The sequence below is a fragment of the Scyliorhinus canicula genome, chromosome 4 (genome assembly GCF_902713615.1).
Source record: "Scyliorhinus canicula chromosome 4, sScyCan1.1, whole genome shotgun sequence".
NCBI classification, from domain to species: Eukaryota; Metazoa; Chordata; class Chondrichthyes; order Carcharhiniformes; family Scyliorhinidae; genus Scyliorhinus; species Scyliorhinus canicula.
Genome location: NC_052149.1, coordinates 33,412,249 through 33,432,809, shown reverse-complemented (window position 1 = coordinate 33,432,809; position 20,561 = coordinate 33,412,249). Strand labels below are relative to the sequence as shown.

The 20,561-nt window shown below is 41.7% G+C and overlaps 1 protein-coding gene across 24 annotated transcripts in view; it reads right to left on the bottom strand.

Annotated features, from left to right (window-relative positions):
* Positions 1–20,561, bottom strand: part of LOC119964463 (receptor-type tyrosine-protein phosphatase F-like) — a 529,423-nt gene that overhangs the window by 113,914 nt on the left and 394,948 nt on the right. For 12 of the 24 annotated variants that reach the window (XM_038793980.1, XM_038793995.1, XM_038793985.1 and 9 more), the window contains 3 exons: positions 19,941–19,952; positions 18,368–18,480; positions 4,731–4,763 (listed from right to left, as the gene is read on the bottom strand). In XM_038793980.1, the coding sequence (XP_038649908.1) occupies positions 4,731–4,763; positions 18,368–18,480; positions 19,941–19,952 (158 nt within the window). The remainder of the gene's footprint in view (positions 1–4,730; positions 4,764–18,367; positions 18,481–19,940; positions 19,953–20,561) is intronic. The other 12 variants (XM_038793988.1, XM_038793990.1, XM_038793991.1 and 9 more) reach the window with 3 other exon arrangements.

Below are 20,561 nucleotides of genomic sequence, written 5' to 3'. Positions count from 1 at the left end.
TCTTTTGGAGGTTCGGTAAATACTCGATGGGCTGAATGGCCTCTGAACTGTCGGGATTCTATGTTCAATCAGGTGCCACTGGGTTTTAATGGTGATCTGCGTAATAACATTTGCTGAATAGATCTGGCCCCCAAAAAACCTTTATATTTGTGAAGGGTCATTAAATGTCTCCATCATGATCAATTATTTATTTAAAATCTAATATTTAAAATAATTTCTTCCATGTTTTTTCGTGATATTTCAGCTTCTACTTCCATCCCATTTGTATGCCCTAATCTTTATTTTGTTGTATTTTGTTGTATGTAAAACTTTCAAGTCATTTTGTGTTTTACATTTCTTGGTTGGCTGTTTGGCCCACTTGATGGCATCACGCTTGGAATCTCCATTAAAGAATATAAAAATCAATTACACGACTAGGGTCACCATAATCTCTACAGAGATCAATAGATCTCTTAGTGACGCTTTCTCGGAGGTCAGAAGTGACTCTTACTTTCACTGAGTGCAAAATCCAGGCCTGTAAGTTTTTAAAGCATCTAGAATAGCAGCAACTAAGTTCTTTCATTTTGTTTGTTCATTACACCTCTGTTATAGTCATAGATGTTTACAGCATGGAAACAGGCCCTTTGGCCCAGCTTGTCCATGCCGCCCAGTTTCTATCACTAAACTAGTCCCACTTGCCCACATTTGGTCCATATCCATCTATAACCACCCTGCCCATGGAACTGTCTAACTATTTTTTCAAGGAAAAAATTGTACCCGTCCCTACCACTGCCTCTGGCAGCTCGTTCCAGATGCTCACCACCCTCTGTGTGAAAAAAATTCCCCTCTGGTCTCTTTTTTGTATCTCTCATCTCTTAAATTAAATCTATGCCCTCTAGTTCTAGACACGTCAACCTTTGGGAAAATAATTTTACTATCCACCTTATCTATGCTCCTCATTATTTTATAGACCCCTATAAGTTCACCCTAAGACTCCTACACTCCAGGGACAAAAGTCCCGGGGCGGCATGTGGCGCAGTGGATAGCAATAGGATAGCGGCACTGAGGACCCGGGTTCGAATACCGGCCCTGGGTCACTGTCCGTATGGAGTTTGTACATTCTTCCCATGTTTGCGTGGGTTTCACCCCCACAACCCAAAGATATGCAGGTTAGGTAGATTGGACACGCTAAATTGCCCCTTAATTGGAAAAAAATAACTGGGTACTCTATAATTTATTTTTTTAAAAGTCCCAGCCTATCCAGACTCTCCTTATAACTCAGACCATTAAGTCCTGGTAGCATCCTCGTAAATCTCTTCTGCACTCTTTTGAGTTTAACAATACCCTTCCTATGGGTGACCAGAACTGAACACAGTATTCCATGTGTGTATGGTCTTACCAATGTCCTGTACAACTTTAACAAGACGTCCCAACTCCTGTATTCAATATTCTGACCAATAAAACCCAGCATGCTGAATGCGTTCTTCACCACTCTATCCACCTGCGTCTCCACCATCAAGGAGCTATGAACCTGTACCCCTATATCTCTTTGTTCTGTAACTCTCCCCAACTCCCTACCATTAACTGAGTAGGTCCTGCCCTGATTTGATCTACCAAAATGCATCACCTCACATTTATCCAAATTAAAATCCATCTGCCATTCATCGACCCACTGGCCCAATTGGTCAAGACACTGTTGCAATCTTATACAACCTTCGTCACTATCCACTATGCCACCAATCTTGGTGTCATCTGCAAACCTATTAACCATGCCTCCTACATTCTCATCCAAATCATTAATATATATCACAAATAACCTTCTTCACTAACCACTATGCCACCAATCTTGGTGTCATCTGCAAACCTACTAACCATGCCTCCTACATTCTCATCCAAATCATTAATACATATCACAAATAACCTTCTTCACTAACCACTATGCCACCAATCTTGGTGTCATCTGCAAACCTACTAACCATGCCTCCTATATTCTCATCCAAATCATTAATACATATCACAAGTAACCTTCTTCACTAACCACTATGCCACCAATCTTGGTGTCATCTGCAAACCTACTAACCATGCCTCCTATATTCTCATCCAAATCATTAATACATATCACAAATAACAGTGGACCCAGCACCGATCCCTGAGGCACACCGCTGGTCACAGGCCTTCCTCCAGTTTGAAAAACAACCCTTTGGCTTCGGTCACCAAGCCAATTACAAGCTTACCTGCCAGTCAATATTTTTCTGCACATATGCTTAAATAAAATTTAGAAACTACACATGGGAAGGCTCATTAGTCACCAGGAATTAAGGTGTAAACTTATTTGTTTGACTACTTTAGTTAATAAGCTATACAATATAAGGATGGTTGCTGTCACCAATACAGCCATATCCAAATGCTCGTGCTAGTGGCCAAAATGACCTGCAATGACCTGGTGATCCAGGATCCAAAGTCCACTTTCTGATGTCCCACAAATCCATGCACTAATTACTTTCTTTTATAAGTACGTTTTCCACTTTCCATAAAGAAACATTGTTGTCATTTTCACTGAATGTTGCACATAAATCTGAATCCAGCACTTTACTTCATTGCTCATTATTTTGGAGTGCTGGTGAGGCTACAGCCTGACTGATGCCAATATACAAGTTAGACATAAAATGATAACAAAATGAATAGTAAAAGGTTAAAAAAAACCTCTCGTTTGATTTTTCATCTCAAAATTGTTGGCAGTTCATAAGAGGGCTCACAAACATGTGCTTTAAGAGCACTCCACCAAAATGAAACCGATCAATCTCTAATGGGATTCAGACTAGCTATTCCACAGGCACAGGGTACCCTGGTTGCTGCTAAGATCTAGGGTTATAAAGCTCAGTTCTTTTTCAGATACTGAGATTGAATTTTCTGATACCTAATTAACAAGATCTTCATAAAGGTGAAGTGGAGGTTGAAGTGGCGCAGTAATGTTGTATATCTGGCTGTCTACACTGTGATCTATGATATGATTGATCAGTTACAATGTCTATCACATCATAGGATAAGCTCATTAAACAGCCTATTAAAAAGGTTTCAAAAGTGTCATGCTTGCACATAACAAAAATACATTGTTAGAATATAATTTAATATTCTAATATTTTGCCATTATATGGTAGGATGCTATTGTAATTTTGATTCTCAGCATCATAAATTTCTGATTCTGGTGTATGATCATGATAGATGCTGAACTGAAATTTGATACTGAATTAGCGCATGAGAGGGGGAAATAAGTTACCCTGATTCTATGATCAGATGTTTTATAAATGTAAGAAAAAAAATCAAAATGATAAAAATAGGGCGGCACATGGCACCGTGGTTAGCACTAGGACTGCGGCGCTGAGGACCTGGGTTCGAATCCCGGCCCTGGGTCACTGTCCGTGCGGAGTTTGCACATTCTCCCCGTGTCTGCGTGGGTTTCACCTCCAAAACCCAAAGATGGATTGGCCACGCTAAATTGACCCTTAATTGGAAAAAAAATTGGGTACTCTGAATTGATAAAAAAAAACAAAAACAAATTATAGAAATAAATCACAAGTGCCATCTGATGGCAGAATATCATCACTGCACCAATATTCTGACATTGACTTCATTATCTCACATTTATTCGGAAAGTCAACTCTTAGACCCTTGCTTATATGCAAAATCAAACTCCTTGAACAGCCATTTATTAGGAGATATTCTGATGCCAGAAAATGAAGCTAAATTCCAAAACTGCAGAATCATTAGGTACATCCAACACAGACAGATGGGATGCTTAAACGGATTAGGATTTAATCAAAATGTCCTACACTTACATATTTAAGGCATTGAGCACTACTTTGCAATAATTTAGCCAATATACACCACTATTGCAAACATTCTACATAGTCTTAACTGCATTTAGTAAGACTAGTGGAGATTGACTCTCCCTCCCAACTTCATTTGTGTTTAGCAATTTTGACTCCCTTCAGAAACTGGAGGCATACTGAAAGACTGACTAACTGCTTTAAATGTTGCAATTCAGAATGTGCATTGCCATTGATTTATAACTATTTAAAAAATAATACTACAATATTCTAAAAAGCTCCATTGACCATTTTGGACAAATTATTCCTTTTGCAATAATTACAAATAATATTGGAACAGGCTTCTTAGAGGCAGTAATAGGCAAATTAAATCCACTTTTATCTTTCCAAAATAAATCTTGTTATTTTGTCTTAAAAGCAGTTTCTGATTTATGAAGCTAGAATTTATTTTCTGGGCTCTCGAAATGCTGTGGAAAATGGTAAAGGGGCCTTATAATGGTCAGGGCCATACATTCATTGGACTTGCAAAGTAAATTAAAATACCAATTTCCTAAAACTCAATAGGGGTCACTCTATTCCTATGTATTGGTGAAAGACCCTCGCGTAGACATCCAGTGTCACAGTAAAGACCCTTGAACACTTGAGATTTGACAGCTTGTGCGCCTACCAAAATGTTTTGCAACAAATTTTGTGATTGGGTGATGTAGAGAACACTGTGCATGTTTTGTTTTAAATGTAAATATAGCAATTTTGGAATACACACATATACCATGGAAATTGAGGCTGTGTAGATAACCAAAGGGGATACTGCTCAATTAATCAGATTGGAACTGAGATTAGCTTCTTTGAGCAAAAATGATCTTCATGGCAGAGCAAGAATATGCAGAAAAAAATGCAGAAAAGACACAGGACAATTAAACTAACTTGAGTTGTTTGGGCAACTGGGGACACTTGGACCTGTGAAGAAAATGGGGCAGAAACATTTTTTTTTAAAAAGGGGGAAGAAAACAAATTAGCTTTTACCAGAGGACAAGAGACCAATCTCAGAGTTAAATAAGTGAAGGAACAGTTGCATACTCAGGGGGTTCAAATATGAGCAGTTATTGGAGTTGGAATACTTTCGTCACATGGATAGTGGCAGCTGAAACATCAAGCATTATTATCTCTTCAGTTTTTTTAACTGACATAGACCACCTAAAATCCGATCTCTTTCAAGTAAAGGAAAAGAAAATATATTTAGTATTTTTCCATTATTATTTGCCCATGTAATACTGAAAGTATACCCTGCAGTTAATGTTTTATAGTGCTTGGTAGCAGTCAGATCTGACTCTCTATTTGAACCCCTGAGTATACTGTTTAGAGAGCATCAATACAAAAAGAAAAACAAACCAAGAAATAAACTTCACATTACAGATGCTGCTTTGCATTCTACTTTGGTATTTCCATTTCATGCAGTTATACAAAATAAATCCTGCTTTAGTAAGAAAAATTCCATCTAATGCACAATTTTCACATTAGTGCAGTAAGTGATTATTTTGAGTCTCATTCATTAATGTTCCCTCCATAAACCTATCCAAGCATGCTCTTCTTTTTGGAAGGCTGGGGGTGATGGGAGGTACGGTGGGATACTGGGATAGTCTAGCTCATCTATATCTCTATGGGTATTTTTGCGTTGCTGTTTTGTTGGCACTCCCGATCAATCCTAAACAGCTCAGTTTTGGGGAAAATTGCTACTTCTCAACATCACTGTTCTTTTTTCTAACCAAGTCATACAATATCAAACTGGTTACTGGGGCCATCATGCAAGTTAGTCTGTGAAAAGGAATACTGCAGATAGCAGTAAAGAGGGGCATGCCTCATCAACACCATATTCCAATATATTGCTTTCAAATTAGCTTGTTATTCATCATCACGTGGTCCATTAGTTGATTCATGTGTCCGATGCTCTAAATGCATTGTTTTAAATGTGAAATTTAAAGACCAGTATTTAAATTAGGTCAAATTGGTCTGAAAATCATTTTGATCCCATTCTTTCTGAAAACATTTTTAAAATTTCTGCTTCCTCATTTTCTGATGCCTGATTTTTTCTTACAACTGGAGTGGCGTTTTCCCACTAGCCTCTGACAGAGTATCTCTTTTAGGTATCACCCCTCCAGTGTCTTCTTCCAGAGCTGTCTACGCCTGTCCAGCTTAAGGATGTAAAACATTGTAGAGTCCAGGCATTTAATAATTTTTGAAACCATTTATCACAAACAATCATACTATTTGAAACACATGCTACATGCACTATAATAATTGTCTACCATGTTTTGTGATATGGTGATGTTCAGATTCATTTTTTGATAATAGTGGTGATCAAATCATTTATTTACCAACTGTTCATACTAAAACTTCGGGGTGTTAAAATGAACAACTTGAATTGTCCAGGTTGGTTGAAATTTAGTACTATTAATTTGAACAGGATAATTATATGGCATTATGCTAATTTTAACTTGTATCTTGCTTATTTGCTAATCTCACTGCACAATGCTAATTTGAACTGTTATTTCCCTCATTTGCAAGACCATTATGTCTGATTGCCAATTAGGCAATCTTTCAGACAGTTGAAATATTTTTAAAATTACCATCCTGTGATTTTATGCCCCGACAATGTTTTTTCTTTTAAAAAAAAACATTTAAAGTACCCAATTCAATTTTTTCCAATTAAGGGGCAATTTAGTGTGGTCAATCCACCTACCCTGCACATATTTTTGGGTTGTGGGGGTGAGACCCACAGACGTGGAGAGAATGTGCAACACAAGGTCACACACAGTGACCCGGGGCCGAATCTGGGTCCTTGGTGCCGTGCTAACCACTGTACCACCGTGCCGACCGAACAATGTTTTTTATTATGACTAACCAACACGTGTTCAGCAGGTGAGGTCTATGTCACATGTAAGCCTAATAAGATCAAGGAAGCTAATTGCACATCCTTGCATGCTTTAAGTAACCTTCTTTCTTACACATATGAGAACTGAATGCCTCACTGAAGAGGATAGGGTGAAAAAGGGACTACAAATCTAGTTTATCCAATAAATACATTTTGAATTCATTCCACACAAAAGAGGTGAAGTTTACTCTTTGTCGTGGGAAGATTAAAATTGATATGCGATTCTTATAATGGTTTCTCTCATTGCCATAGAATCATGGAATGTGAGAGGAGGCCAATGTGCAACATGAACATCAGCATAGATCCATTGGGTTTAATGGCTGGTATCTGTGCTTTAAACAATCATTAATACCTGTCAATCAGAGAACAATTAAAATTGCTGCATGCAGATGTTAATTACCTACTCAATGAGGATCTAAGCAAATCCATGAATCAGATTGTTGCTGAGATCAACAGCCAAACATGGCTTCCTAAAATTAGTAATGAGCTCCGTATAGAGGAGAGCCTACAAGCAGGGAGGCTCTTATTTTATAGTGCAGGGCAAAGTGTCAGGGATGCGGGGTGGTATGCACAATGACAGTATAAAAGCGTGTTCTGATAACTGTTGGTGATCACACATGCGTTGCACGAGTCCCTGCAATGCATGAAGGCAATAGCATTGTAAAAAGCAGCCTGCATGGTGACACTGTAAATTTAATTGTGCCCTGCACTTGGGATTTGTGCGAACCTCAGTCATATCTTGATTCTCCCTAATGTCTTTCTTTTTTTTAATGGACATCAGTAACCTCTCAAGTTGTGAAGCAGACATAAGGAGGATACAAAGGAATGTAGATAGTTTAAGTGAGTGGGTAAAGATCTGGCAAATGAAGTATAACGCGGGAAAAGGTGAAATTGTCTATTTTGCCGGGACAAATTAAAAAAAAAGGCATATTATCCAAATGGTGAGAGATTGCAGAGCTCTGAGATTGGCCATGTTAAATTGTCCCTAGATGGGGTTACAGGGAAAGGGTGGGGGATTGGACCTAGGTGGGTGCTCCTTCAAAGGACTGGTACAGACCCGATGGGCCAAATGGCCTCTTTCTGCACTGTAGCGATTCTATGATTCTGATTCTTTTCTATGATATAGTAAAGAAGGCTACTTGTCCATTATTTAAGTACTGGCTCTTTGGCAGAGCTCTCTAATTAATCCCATTCCCCCAATCTCCCTCTTTTGCTCTGTAAAATCTTTCCTCATTACTCACTTTGCCTACAACTTAAAAAAATGATTTTCAACCAACTATGTCAGTGTGTGGAAGTCCCAGCTGCTCAAGTCTTTGGACTCAACAGAACATTTTTGATTGAAACAGGCAGCATGACAGAGGAGAGTCAAATCCCCAAAGGTTAGGTTCTTACCTCATGCATATTGGGACATTACTTGTAAATGTGATTGGAATGAAGTGAACAAGTGACTGGAGCATAACTGATGCTACAGATAGGCAGAATCATGATTTGAACACAGACTCGTTATACATTTTTATTTCAGTTATAGTCACATATTATTTGAAGTCTTCTCTTTCATTCATTTATTGTTTAGATTTACTATTTCCATCAACTTTAGAGTGCTAAAATTCAATCTTTGAATTTACTTTATATATTTTAGTTTATCTTTTTCATTATCCCCATGATTTCCTTTGAGGGGCGCAGAGTCAAGGGATGACAGGAAAATGTAATCAATTCAAGTTGTTTCAAAGACTATGCAATCAAAATGATAACCTAGAACACAAAGAAGGAAAAAATATAAAGGCAATAGTATCAAAATGTCTGGCCTAGTACTGATGCAGTGATAGCTAATAATTTGGGACGAATCAATTTATAATTACAAATATATTATAATATATTAGCCAGATTCTTCTCCATGGGGAGGAAAATAAACTTCTAAGACAAAGGGGGGAAGACTTCGTATCGCCCAGTCAGGTGGAAGGACCCGGACTGTGTGGGACACCTCCAGCCAAGCAATATTCGTATCATAGACACTAACGAGGCAAAGGCGAGAACATCCACCACTCCCCCAGAGTGAAATGCTGTTGAGTCTGAGACCCCAAATATGGCGACTAATGGGCATCATTCCAGAGCCACTGAAGAATCTCCGAAATAGCATTAAAAAGGGTAACACAGAAGCGAACACATTTGGGATAAGACCTGAAGTTGTGAGTGTGGTTAGGCTGGCGCAAGCGAGGAACGACCACACTGGTCTCCCACATCCTGGAAAAACCCACTCATCCTCCCCTTGGTCCAATGCTTTCTGTGCAGTACTTTGAATTGGATCAGACTTTGAATTGGATCAGACTCAGTCAGGCGCAGGAAGGAGTGCAGTTCACCCCGTACCCGTAGAGGGCCTTCCCTCCAAGCCAGGAAGTACAGGTCCCTCTCCCACCTTTCCCTCACCTTCTCCAGAGGGGTGGGATCTGATGAAAAGATAAGGCCACACAATTAGACCCCTTGTCCGGCTGCGCCAAGGACAAGACCCTCTTCAGCAAGGAGGGGCTAAAGGAAAAGAAGGAAAGAACTTACGAGAAAAGTCACGGATTTGTAAATAACAAAAGCGGTTGGAACCAGGCAACTGAAATTAACCAAAGAGAAGGAATTAGTGGATGTTGAGTCTGGAGAAGGGTGTGTAGATAGCCTGGGTCACATTGAGATCCAAAAAGACAAGGTGTTGGGCGTCTTGAAAAATATTAAGGTGGATAAGTTCCCAGAACCTGATGGGATCTACCCCAAAATACTGAAGGAGGCTAGAGAGGAAATTGCTGAGGCATTGACAGTAATCTTTGGATCCTCACTGTCTTCAGGTGATGTCGGGAGGACTGGAGAATAGCCAATGTTGTTCCTTTGTTTAAGAAGGGTAGCGAGCATAATCCAGGGAACTACAGGCCGGTGAGCCTTACGTCAGTGGTAGGGAAATTACTGGAGAGAATTTTTCAAGACAGGATCTACTCCCATTTGGAAGCAAGTTATTAGCGAGAGGCAGCACGGTTTTGTGAAGGGGAGGTCGTGTCTCACTAACTTGATAGATATGATGTGGAGATGATGGCTTTGGACTGGGGTGAGCACAGTAAGAAGTCCTTCATGGCAGACTGGTACAAAAGGTGAAGTCACACGGGATCAGGGGTGAGCTGGCAAGTTGGATACAGAATTGGCTTGGTCATAGAAGGCAGAGAGTAGCGATGGGAGAGTGCTTTTCTGAATGGAGAGCTGTGACTAGTGGTGTTCGGCAGGGATCATTGCTGGGACCTTATCTGTTCGTTGTATATACAGAGGGTTTGGAGGAAAATGTAACTGGTCTGATTAGTAAGTTTGCAGACGACACAAATGTTGGTGGAATTGCGGATAGCGATGAGGACTGTCAGAGGATACAGCAGGCTTTAGATCGTTTGGAGACTTGAGCGGCGAGATGGCAGATGGAGTTCAATCCGGACAAATGTGAGGTAATGCAGGTAGGGAATATACAGTGAATGGTGGAACCATCAAGATTATTGAAAGTCAGTGAGATCTAGGTGTACAGATCCACAGGTCACTGAAAGGGGCAACACAGGAGGAGAAGGTAGTCAAGAAGGCATATGGCATGCTTGCCTTCATTGGCCGGGGCATTGAGTATAAAAATTGGCAAGTTATGTTGCAGCTGTATAGAACCTTATTTAGGCCACACTTGGAGGAGTATATTGTTCAATTCTGGTCGCCACATTACCATAAGGATGTGGAGGCTTTAGAGAGGGTGCAGAAGAGATTTACCAGGATGTTCTCTGGTATGGAGGGCATTAGCTATGAGGAGAGGTTGAATAAACTTGGTTTGTTCTCACTGGAACGACGGAGGTTGAGGAGCGACCTGATAGGTCTACAAAGTTATGAGGGGCATAGACAGAGTGGATAGCCAGAGACTTTTCCCCAGGGTAGAGGGATCAATTACTAGGGGGCATAGGTTTAAGGTGCGAGGGGCAAGGTTTAGAGGAGGTGTACGAGGCAAGTTTTTTACATAGAGGGTAGTAGGTGCCTGGAACTCGCTGCCGGAGAAGGTGGTGGAAGCAGGGACGATAGTGACGGTTAAGGGGCATCTTGACAAATACATGAATAGGATGGGAATAGAGTGATACAGACCCCGGAAGTGCAGAAGATTTTAGTTTAGACGGGCAGTATGGTCGGCACAGGCTTGGAGGGCTGAAGGGCCTGTTCCTGTGCTGTACTTTTCTTTATTCTTTAAAATGTCTGTAGGTTATAGATCTCTATTTGCTTATTTAGCTCGCCAACTAGAACAGTGGCAGAATTGAAATGTTTCTCAAATATAATGTTTCTTTCCTAATAATGCTGCCTCTGAGAACAACAATGAACAATGAAGAATGGTACATTCCCCACCCTATTCTACTGATGGAGAAATTGCCAAGCTCCTGAACTTCATGTCGACAGGAGTGTTAATGGACAAATATTTCTCGTGACAACTTAATCAGACCATGAAAAGTATCTGTGTTAACTTGGCAAAATGCCATACGATGAGGTAAAATACAATAGTACTCATGTTTTAAGCTGTGGTCCTGACCCGTCTTCCATTACTTAGACTATTGAGAAATTGTTCTGCAGACATGATTTATTTGAACTGACTACAAGATATTTCAAGTGTTAATAACTATAAAAGATCATAAATATCCCTTAAGCACCATTCATTCCAAAATAAATATTAAATATTGACTATAAGCATTGTGGATCTAAAAAAAAAATTAACAGCAGCTTGACCTTCCTGAATGAAAATGGATAGATTATGAGTGTATTTAGAGAGAGAAAAAACAGTATTAACAGTCAGTTCTCTGTGCTGTGAAGGGATAGTTGGGGGTGACTCATTTTTGGTGGAAAAATACATTCAATTACTTTACCCAAATATTAAAATAATTCACTGAATGAATGACAAAATGAAAATGGGAACTAATTTGTAGCAAGGATTAGAACTTCTCTAACTCAGAACATTTTCTTACAGCAAGTCGGGACTGGCATGGGTTCACTTGTCCAGTTTAGTGACCATTTCACAGTCAAAACCAGACAGGCAGCTCTTTGCGCACATCAATGCACATAGATTTTGTTATCAATTCCAATTGCCCACAAAAATAACCTATCAAGGAACTTCCAATATCAAGTTCAAACGGAATGTGCAATGCTATAATCTGGCACATGTTGACTTGTGTAATGTGCTTACACCAGTATAAACACAATAAAGAAGCAGAAAACATTATATTTTCTAGTACAGCAGACATTCTTAACCTTAGCAAGCACAGTACTTCACTAGAAATGTGGAAGAGGTCAGGCAGGAAATATTTCAATAATTCTTCAGTTCTTATAAATACACAGGTACACAAAGAAGACATTTAAACTTGTCATTTCCAACTTCAAAGTCTCTGGTAAGCAACTTTAAGGTGAAATAAATAGTTGCTTGCCAAGTCATAGCTCAGACAGTACAAGAACAACTTATGAGATGTTTTGACTACAAAAACCTTTTGTCTGAGGTTGCCTTCAGTTCCACCTACTCTGTAATCAAAGGAATTTAAGACTTGACATTTCATTTTTTTGGGCTGACACCTACATTTTCTGAAGCATGTTCATTGCAAAACACAGCTCACTGTCATTGTGAAACAATTGGATTTTGTCTCAATACATGATACCATCTTAATGAATGCTTCACATGCTACATGACCCTTTGAAAAGAGTTTAACCACTATGTGTAACATATTGACTGCTAAAATGCAGTGCAATTATTCTGACAATGTGATCAGCAACCAATATCTTCAACTTGTGAGCAAAATATTCAACATTACTGTGAAACAAAATGACCACTGGACATGGGTACATGATTCTCTGTAGCATGCCCAGATTTGAACTACAAAATCATCAAATTGATCATTTGATTGTATGGCACTAATATAGTATGAACATTTTGAGAATGAGGCAGCTTAACTTCCGGTAGCGGCCATGTCGCATACATGGCATCTCCCGCTGGGATCGGGGTTTCAGGCCTTTAAACGGGGCGGCATCGGCACTTGGAAGGTGAATATCGGCGTGGGAAAGGACACTGGAGAGGTTCCCCTCACTGCTGTATGGAGGGAACCATGAGTGGGGCCGTTAAACGAGCGATTGCGGGGAAGAGAGCGGAGTGGGTCTGGGAGGACAAAATGGCGGCCAGCGCGGACGAAGAAGCGTGGGCCCAGTGGTCGAGAGAGCAGCAAGACTTTCTGAGGAGCTGCTTCGCAGAGCTAAAGACGGAGATGCTGGCCCCTTTGAAGGGCTCCATGGAAAAGAAGGTGCAGGAGAAGGCGATCAAAGAGGTGGAGAGGAAGGTATCTGAGAATGAGGACGAGATCCTGGGCCTGGCGGTCAGGGTGGAGGCGCACGAGGCCCTACACAGGAGATGACAGGAGAGACTGGATGACCTTGAATATAGGTCTCGGAGTCACAACCTGCGGACCCTGGGCCTCCCTGAAGGTGTGGAGGGGGCGGACACGAGCACGTATGTGACTACAATGCTGGGGACGCTGATGGGCGCGGGGGCCTTCCCACGGCCCTCGGAACTGGATGGGACGCATAGAGTCCTTGCGAGGAAGCTGAGGGTGAACGAGCCACTGAGGGTGATGGTGATATGGTTCCACCGCTTTACAGACAGGGAGCGTGTCCTGCGTTGGGTAAAGAAGGAGCGGAGCAGTAAGTGGGAGAACGGCGAGATTCGCATATACCAGGACTTGGGAGCTGAACTGGTGAGGAGGCGTGCGGGTTTCAACCGGGCTAAGGCGGTCCTCCACAGCAAAGGGGTGAAGTTCGGGCTCCTGCATCTGCCGAGGCTTTGGGTAATGTACAAGGACAGGCACCATTATTTTGAAACGCCGGATGAGGCGTGGAAATTCATATCCAGCACTAGACCGGTCTAAGTCCAGGTCGGGAAAGAGACCAGCGGCGGCCAGGGCCCTGTGGGAGTTCATGGATCAGATGGGGAGCGTGGACCCGTGGAGATTCACGCGGCCAAGGGCGAAGGAGTTCTCCTTTTTCTCCCACGTCCATAAAGTCTACTCGCGGATTGACTTTTTTGTGTTGAGCAGGGTGTTAATCCCGAGGGTGGAGGGGGTTGAGTATTCAGCCACTGCGGTCTCGGACCATGCCCCGCACTGGGTGGACCTGTGACTGGGGCGGAGCGGGGACAACGCCCTCTCTGGAGACTGGATGTGGGGCTGCTGGCGGATGAAGAGGTGTGTGGGCGGATAAGGAGGAGCATTCAGAATTATGTAATAACGAATGACACAGGGGAGGTAACAGCAGCAGCGGTTTGAGAGGCTATGAAGGCGGTCATCAGAGGGGAGTTAATCTCTATTAGGTCCCACAGGGAGAAGGCGAGGCTGGTGGGAGAAATGCTTAGGGTAGACAGGAAGTACTGTATCCCCCCCCCCCCGACGATGTCGCAGGCATTGATCTCGCTAATTTTTAAGAGGGAAAAGGATCTGCTTCATTGTGGGTCTTATAGGCTGATATCGCTCCTGAATGTAGATGCCAAATTGTTGGCAAAAATTCTGGCTACCAGAATAGAGGATTGCGTCCCAGGAGTGATCAAGGAGAACCAGACGGGTTTCATGAAGGGCAGGCAACTGAACACAAATGTGAGGAGGCTCCTGAATATTATTATGATGCCCTCGGAGGGAGGGATGTAGAAGTAGTGGCTGCAATGGACGCAGAGAAGGCCGTTGACAGAATGGAGTGGGAGTACCTGTGGGAAGTGTTAGGTAGGTTTGGATTTGGGGAGGGATTCATAGAGTGGGTCAAGCTACTGTATCAGGCCCCCGTAGCAAGTGTGTCCACGAACCGGCTGAGGTTGGAGTATTTCAGGCTGTACTGAGGGACGAGGCAGGGGTACCCCCTAGCCCCGTTACTATTTGCCCTGGTAATTGAGCCGTTGGCCAAAGCGCTGAGGACTTTGAGTAACTGGAGGGGGCTGGTCGGGGGGGGGGGGGGGGGGGGGGGGGGGGTGTAGCACCGGGTTTCCCTCTACGGGGATGACCTGCTATTGTATATTTCAGACCAGCTAAAGTGGATGGGGGAGGTCATGCGGATCCTGGGGGACTTTGGGAGCTTCTCGGGGTACAAGTTGAACGTGGAAAAGAGTGAGCTGTTTGTAATCCACGCTAGGGGTCAGGAAGAGAGACTGGGGAGCTCCCGCTCAAGATGGTGGAGAGCAGCTTTCATTATTTAGGTATACAGGTGGCTAGGAACTGGGCAGCACGGTAGCATGGTGGTTAGCATAAATGCTTCACAGCTCCAGGGTCCCAGGTTCGATTCCCGGCTGGGACACTGTCTGTGCGGAGTCTGCACGTCCTCCCTGTGTGTGCGTGGGTTTCCTCCGGGTGCTCTGGTTTTAAGATAAATTGCCCGTAGTGTCCTAAAAAGTAAGGTTAAGGTTAAGGGGGGGATTGTTGGGTTACGGATATAGGGTGGATGCGTGGGTTTGAGTGGGGTGATCATTGCTCGGCACAACATTGAGGGCCAAAGGGCCTGTTCTGTGCTGTACTGTTCTATGTTCTATGCCCGACAGGCTCAATTTATCTCGACTTGTAGAGCAGATGGAGGGAGACTTTAAAAGGTGGGACATGCTTTCACTGGCGGGAAGAGTGCAGACTGTGAAGATGACAGTTCTTCCCAGATTCCTATTCGTTTTTCAGTGCCTCCCCATTTTCATCCCCAAATCCTTCTTTAAGCGGGTGAACAGGATTATCATGGGATTAGTGTGGGCAAACAAGATCCCGCGGGTCATCAAAAGACTGTTCTTGGAGAGCAGCCGGGGGAGGGGGGGGGGGGGGGGGGGGGGGGGGAGGTTCCAAGGCTGGTGTAGGGCAGACATTAAGAGGATAGGAGACCTGTTTATAGATGGGACTTTCCCTAGCTTGAAGGCCCTGGAGGAGAAGTTCGGCCTGCCCCCGGGAAATGCTTTCAGATACCTCCAGGTCTGGGACTTTCTCAAAAAACAGGTGAAGACATTTCCGCGGCTACCCCCTCGAAGGATACAGGACAGGGTAGTATCAAGCATCTGGGTAGGAGAGGGGAAGGTGTCGGACATATACCAGGAGCTGCAGGAGGAGGAGGAAGCCTCAGTGGAGGAGCTGAAGGGCAAGTGGGAGGAGGAGCTGGGCGAGGAGCTAGATGAGGGCCTGTGGGCTGATGCCCTGGGCAGGGTGAATTTGTCCGCATCATGTGCCCGGCTCAGTTTAATTCAGTTTACGGTGGTGCACCGGGCTCACATGACGACGGCGAGAATGAGCAAGTTCTTTGGGGTGGAGGACAGGTGCACGAGATGTGCAGGGAGTCCAACGGACCATGTCCATGTTTTGGGCATGCCCGGCGCTTAAAGATTTCTGGCAAGGCTTTGCGAGGGCTATGTCCAGGATTTTGGACATGTGGGTGAAGCCGAGTCCAACAATAGTGATCTTTGGGGTGTCGGAGGATCCGGGAGTGCAGGAAGCGAAAGAGGCCGAGGTGTTGGCCTTTGCCTCCCTGGTAGCCCGGAGACGGATTTTGTTAATGTGGAAGGACTCAAAACCCCTGAGCGTGGAGACCTGGGTTAGTGATATGGCTGGGTTCCTCAGCCTGGAGGAATAAAGTTCGCCTTGAGAGGGTCCTTGCTGGGTTTCTCCAGGCAGTGGCAACCTTTCCTTGACTTTCTAGGGGAGCGGTAAAATGGCAGCAGCAGCAGCAACTTGGGGGGGGGGAGAAGTTGGGTAGAAGGGGGGGTTGGGGGTTTAGGTGGGGGGAATTGTCTTTTTAATGTATATTTGAGTTTTGTATAATAACAGCCACCTCGTTTTGTTCAATACTTTTCCTTTATTTTTCTGTTATGTAAAAATTCTGGTTGAAAAAAGCTTTAATAAAACAATTGAAAAAAAACAAGAGAATGAGGCAGCCTGAGAGTGATGAGGAGATCAAAAGTGAACGTTTAGAACATAGTCAAAATGTTCTTTTTAAGAGTTCTAAGTCATCTCTGACTTCATCTTCCTCTCAACATTTTGCATTGGCATCTATTACAAGTATCGTTACATCAATTTTATATAACTTTTGATAATCAAGTCACTTAGAGGTCGGGCTTAGTCTCATACGTTGGAACTTTAATCCTAAACTGAAAACAAAGATTTCATGATCTCAATAATTTCCCCTCTCCTGCAAATAGTTAACTTAAATTTTACATGACCTGAAATATGTTGAAGTTGGATTATTATAGAAATTTATTCATACAGTTTATATATTCATTTGTACAGATCATCAGTTTGAGTACCTTGTCACACATGAAGATCAGCAGATTAACAAAGGGTGCTTCAGAGCTCGAATTTATTGCATGTAATTTTATTCTCTGTGCAAGGATTGACACAATGAGACAATTACATAATTTATAAGTACACAAATTAGCTCCCAGGAACGATGCATTTGCATATTATCATGAGTGTTATGCTATAATGGAAGACATTTGCGGCTTGATATACTGGTTTTGAAATTTTTAAACGGACAATTCTAGGAAGAATTCATCGGGAAAGCAATTCTAGAAAATTAGATCATTAAGGAAAGATCGATACTCAGATATTGTTTCTGTAAGATTTATTAAATCTAAGGCAAAATTTTGTTATCTGTCACCTGATTCAGATTGGATTGAACTTTTTGGGTTCACATCGAGATTTCTGAAGGGTAAGGACACATGTACGAAGAAAACAAGTAAACAGAAAGATCATCAGTTGCGCCTAGTTATCTCTGCTGCAATCTGAATAGCTACGTATATTAGTTAAATATATATCAATTCTTTTTTCAAAATAAATTTAGAGCATCCAATTCTTTTTTCCCAATTAAGGGGTAATTTAGCGTGGCCAATTCACCTACCTTGCACATCTTTGGAATGTGAGGGCGAGACACACGCAAACACGGGGAGAATGTGCAAACTCTACACGGACAGTGACCCAGAGCCAGGATCGAACCCGGGTTCTCAACGCTGTGAGGCAGCAGTGCTAACTACTGCGCCACCGTGCTACCCTTGTATATCAATTCTGAAGGAGAGGTATTCAACTTAAAACGTTAAAATCTGTTTCTCTCTCCATAAGTAATGCCACAACAGCTGAATTTTTCCAGCACTTGGTTTTTATTTTGTATTAGCTACATATATCTGCCGCAGCTACTATGATTTCATAGTCCTCTAATTCCTTGGTTAGTCATTCCTTAGTCATAACTAGTGAAGACAAATTGTGCTATCTGAGTTGAACCAGTATTTTGGTTGTGATCAGCTTCTGCGTGGACAGTTTAGTACCACACAATTTTATTGAGCCATTGGCTTTAAAAAAAAAAACAATTCTTTTGAAATAAACATACAAACATAAATTCACCTCCACAGCCAGTGGGAAATAAAATATTCTGTTAAGTAGAGGAATTATAAAAAAATTAAAACGGAAACCTTTTAATGTGATCTCAGAAGGGCAGAAACTAATTTTATATAGATTTAACTTGGTAACAAAAATAGCAAAGAACCCTTTCATTTGGATTTCAATAGTCTGTTTCCTGCGAATGAGAAATACAACAACAATTTATTTGAGCTTCAATCACAAATATTTACCTGGAGTTTGGTAGTTCAGTCGTCTCATTTCCACAGGGTCTGAAGAGTGTGCCAGCAATGGATCTTTTCCACCAGGAACATCATCTTTGGCAGATGGAGAGCTTGCTCTTTTCCTGAACCAACCACACGGTATTATTACCATAATTAATGATAGAACTGAACTGATTTCCACAAACTACTATTAACTCATAACGTTGTAATCCAGAAACAAAAAGCAGGCTTTTGCTTCATAGTTAAATAGTTTGTTTCTCTTCTAATAAGTTACATGCACAAACTTTCCTGGTAAACAGCAGCGGAAACTGATTAATGCTCGAGTCCATAATGGACCAGAGGTAGAGGCAAAATACTGCCTTTTGACACTACCATTAATATATGAAAGTGAAGTAAAAATGCAACAAGCCATTTGTATTACTGTTTGTTATGGCATTTGTATTTCAATTAGGAAAACATTTTTTGTAATTAATGTGCAAGTAAAATAATTGTAGTTAGAAATGCCATTCTACTTAAATGATTATGCATGCCATGATTCATAAGCAAGGCTAACAATAATATCAAATAGAAACAGAAATTCTGGAAAACCTGAGCAGCTCTGGCATCATCTGCAGAAGAAACAGAGTTAACTCTTCTTCAGAATTCCAGTTCTGAAGAAGAATCATACGGACTTAAAACATGAACACTTTCTCTCTCCACAGATGCTGCATGCTGAGGTTTTTCAGCACTTTCTGTTTTTATTTCAAATCTCCAGCATCCGCAGAATTTTGCTTTTATTTTACAATAATATTCACTGTTTTACCATCATATCAATGATTTTCCCCTTTAACATTTACTAGTTACCTATGCAAAGCAAATCTGTAAATTTTGAAAATAAAAGACCCGTGAAAGTTGGAAGCTAAACATTAAAATAGCAAAGTTGAAATTTCAACAGATATGCTTGGGATCAAATATCAAGTGGGTCTCCCAGCTCAAATATTAACTAGCCATTTCTCAATTCACAATGATGAACCTGCTGTGCATTTTTGACATGTATTATAAATTCTAATCACCATTTTAACAATAACAGAACCAATGACATGATCAAGTTTCACAGCCATTAATTACTAGCATAAGAACTTGAACAAACTTGTTTAATTTGAGTCAAAATCAAAATTACTATCATCAGAACCACATTATCTTAGTACTTTTCAGATTTTATGTTTCAAAGTTGTGTGTACAATATTTCAGATTCTAAAAATGGAAGAAAGGATAGCACAGATTCTGGCATAGGATAATCCAATGTTAGCTCCAGCCCACAGTTCCCCATGTACCAATCTTGCATCAATCAGCAGTGCCATTATCAGACCCTAAACATTATCCCCTCTCCTAATGGGAAACGAAGGGACAAAAAGATGATCGACCCTGCGTTGCTGTTCTCTTATCAAGCCCAATTTGTCAAATCATGAAAGCTTAAAAACAGGTTGTCTGCTTGCTTTCTTTAATGCACATGGAGAAGCAAATGTGAATGCTGGAACTGGAAGTATACCTGGACTGTCCAGTTAAAGGCAACATTACTGTTTTTAGTACAAGTCTTACTTACCTTTCCTGCTTACTGTGTCCATAAGATGGCAAAAAGAGAGAAAAATAAAAAATGAGTCATTATTCTTTTTCTCCACTGTAAATTTTGTGTGTGAAAATTTTCCCCCTATGCCTCCTCTCTTCATCCTCTGAAGAATTATAAAACTGTAAAAGCAAAAGGTGGTCATGCAACCAAGCCGTATCCTGCGGCCGTGTCCCTCTAAACCCAGAGCTCTGGGGGGTGATGGGGTGGAATTTAAAGGAGGCAATGATGGCTCTTGGGCTCTGAGATCCGGAAACCATCTCCAGCCAACTGCCAGCTTTGGCCTCAGCACAGGAAGTCAGGTAAATAAAGTGCAAAAAAATGTAGTGGAACAAAAGTGAGGGACAGATAAGCAGTCATGGAAGAGGCAGAAAATGTCACAAATCAGTTGCTGTGACATTATATAGAATGTAATGGCATCAAGAGTATGAAACAACATATTGAAAGTTTGTATGGACATTTCTTTGGTATGAAGCTGGAAACATATGGCCAACTGATATGTCAGCCTTTTCAGCACCAAAATTCACATTCGGAAAAATTAGACTTGAATCTCAATCCTGGTCAATGAGCGAATTTGCATTCCATTCTGTTTTAAAAAAT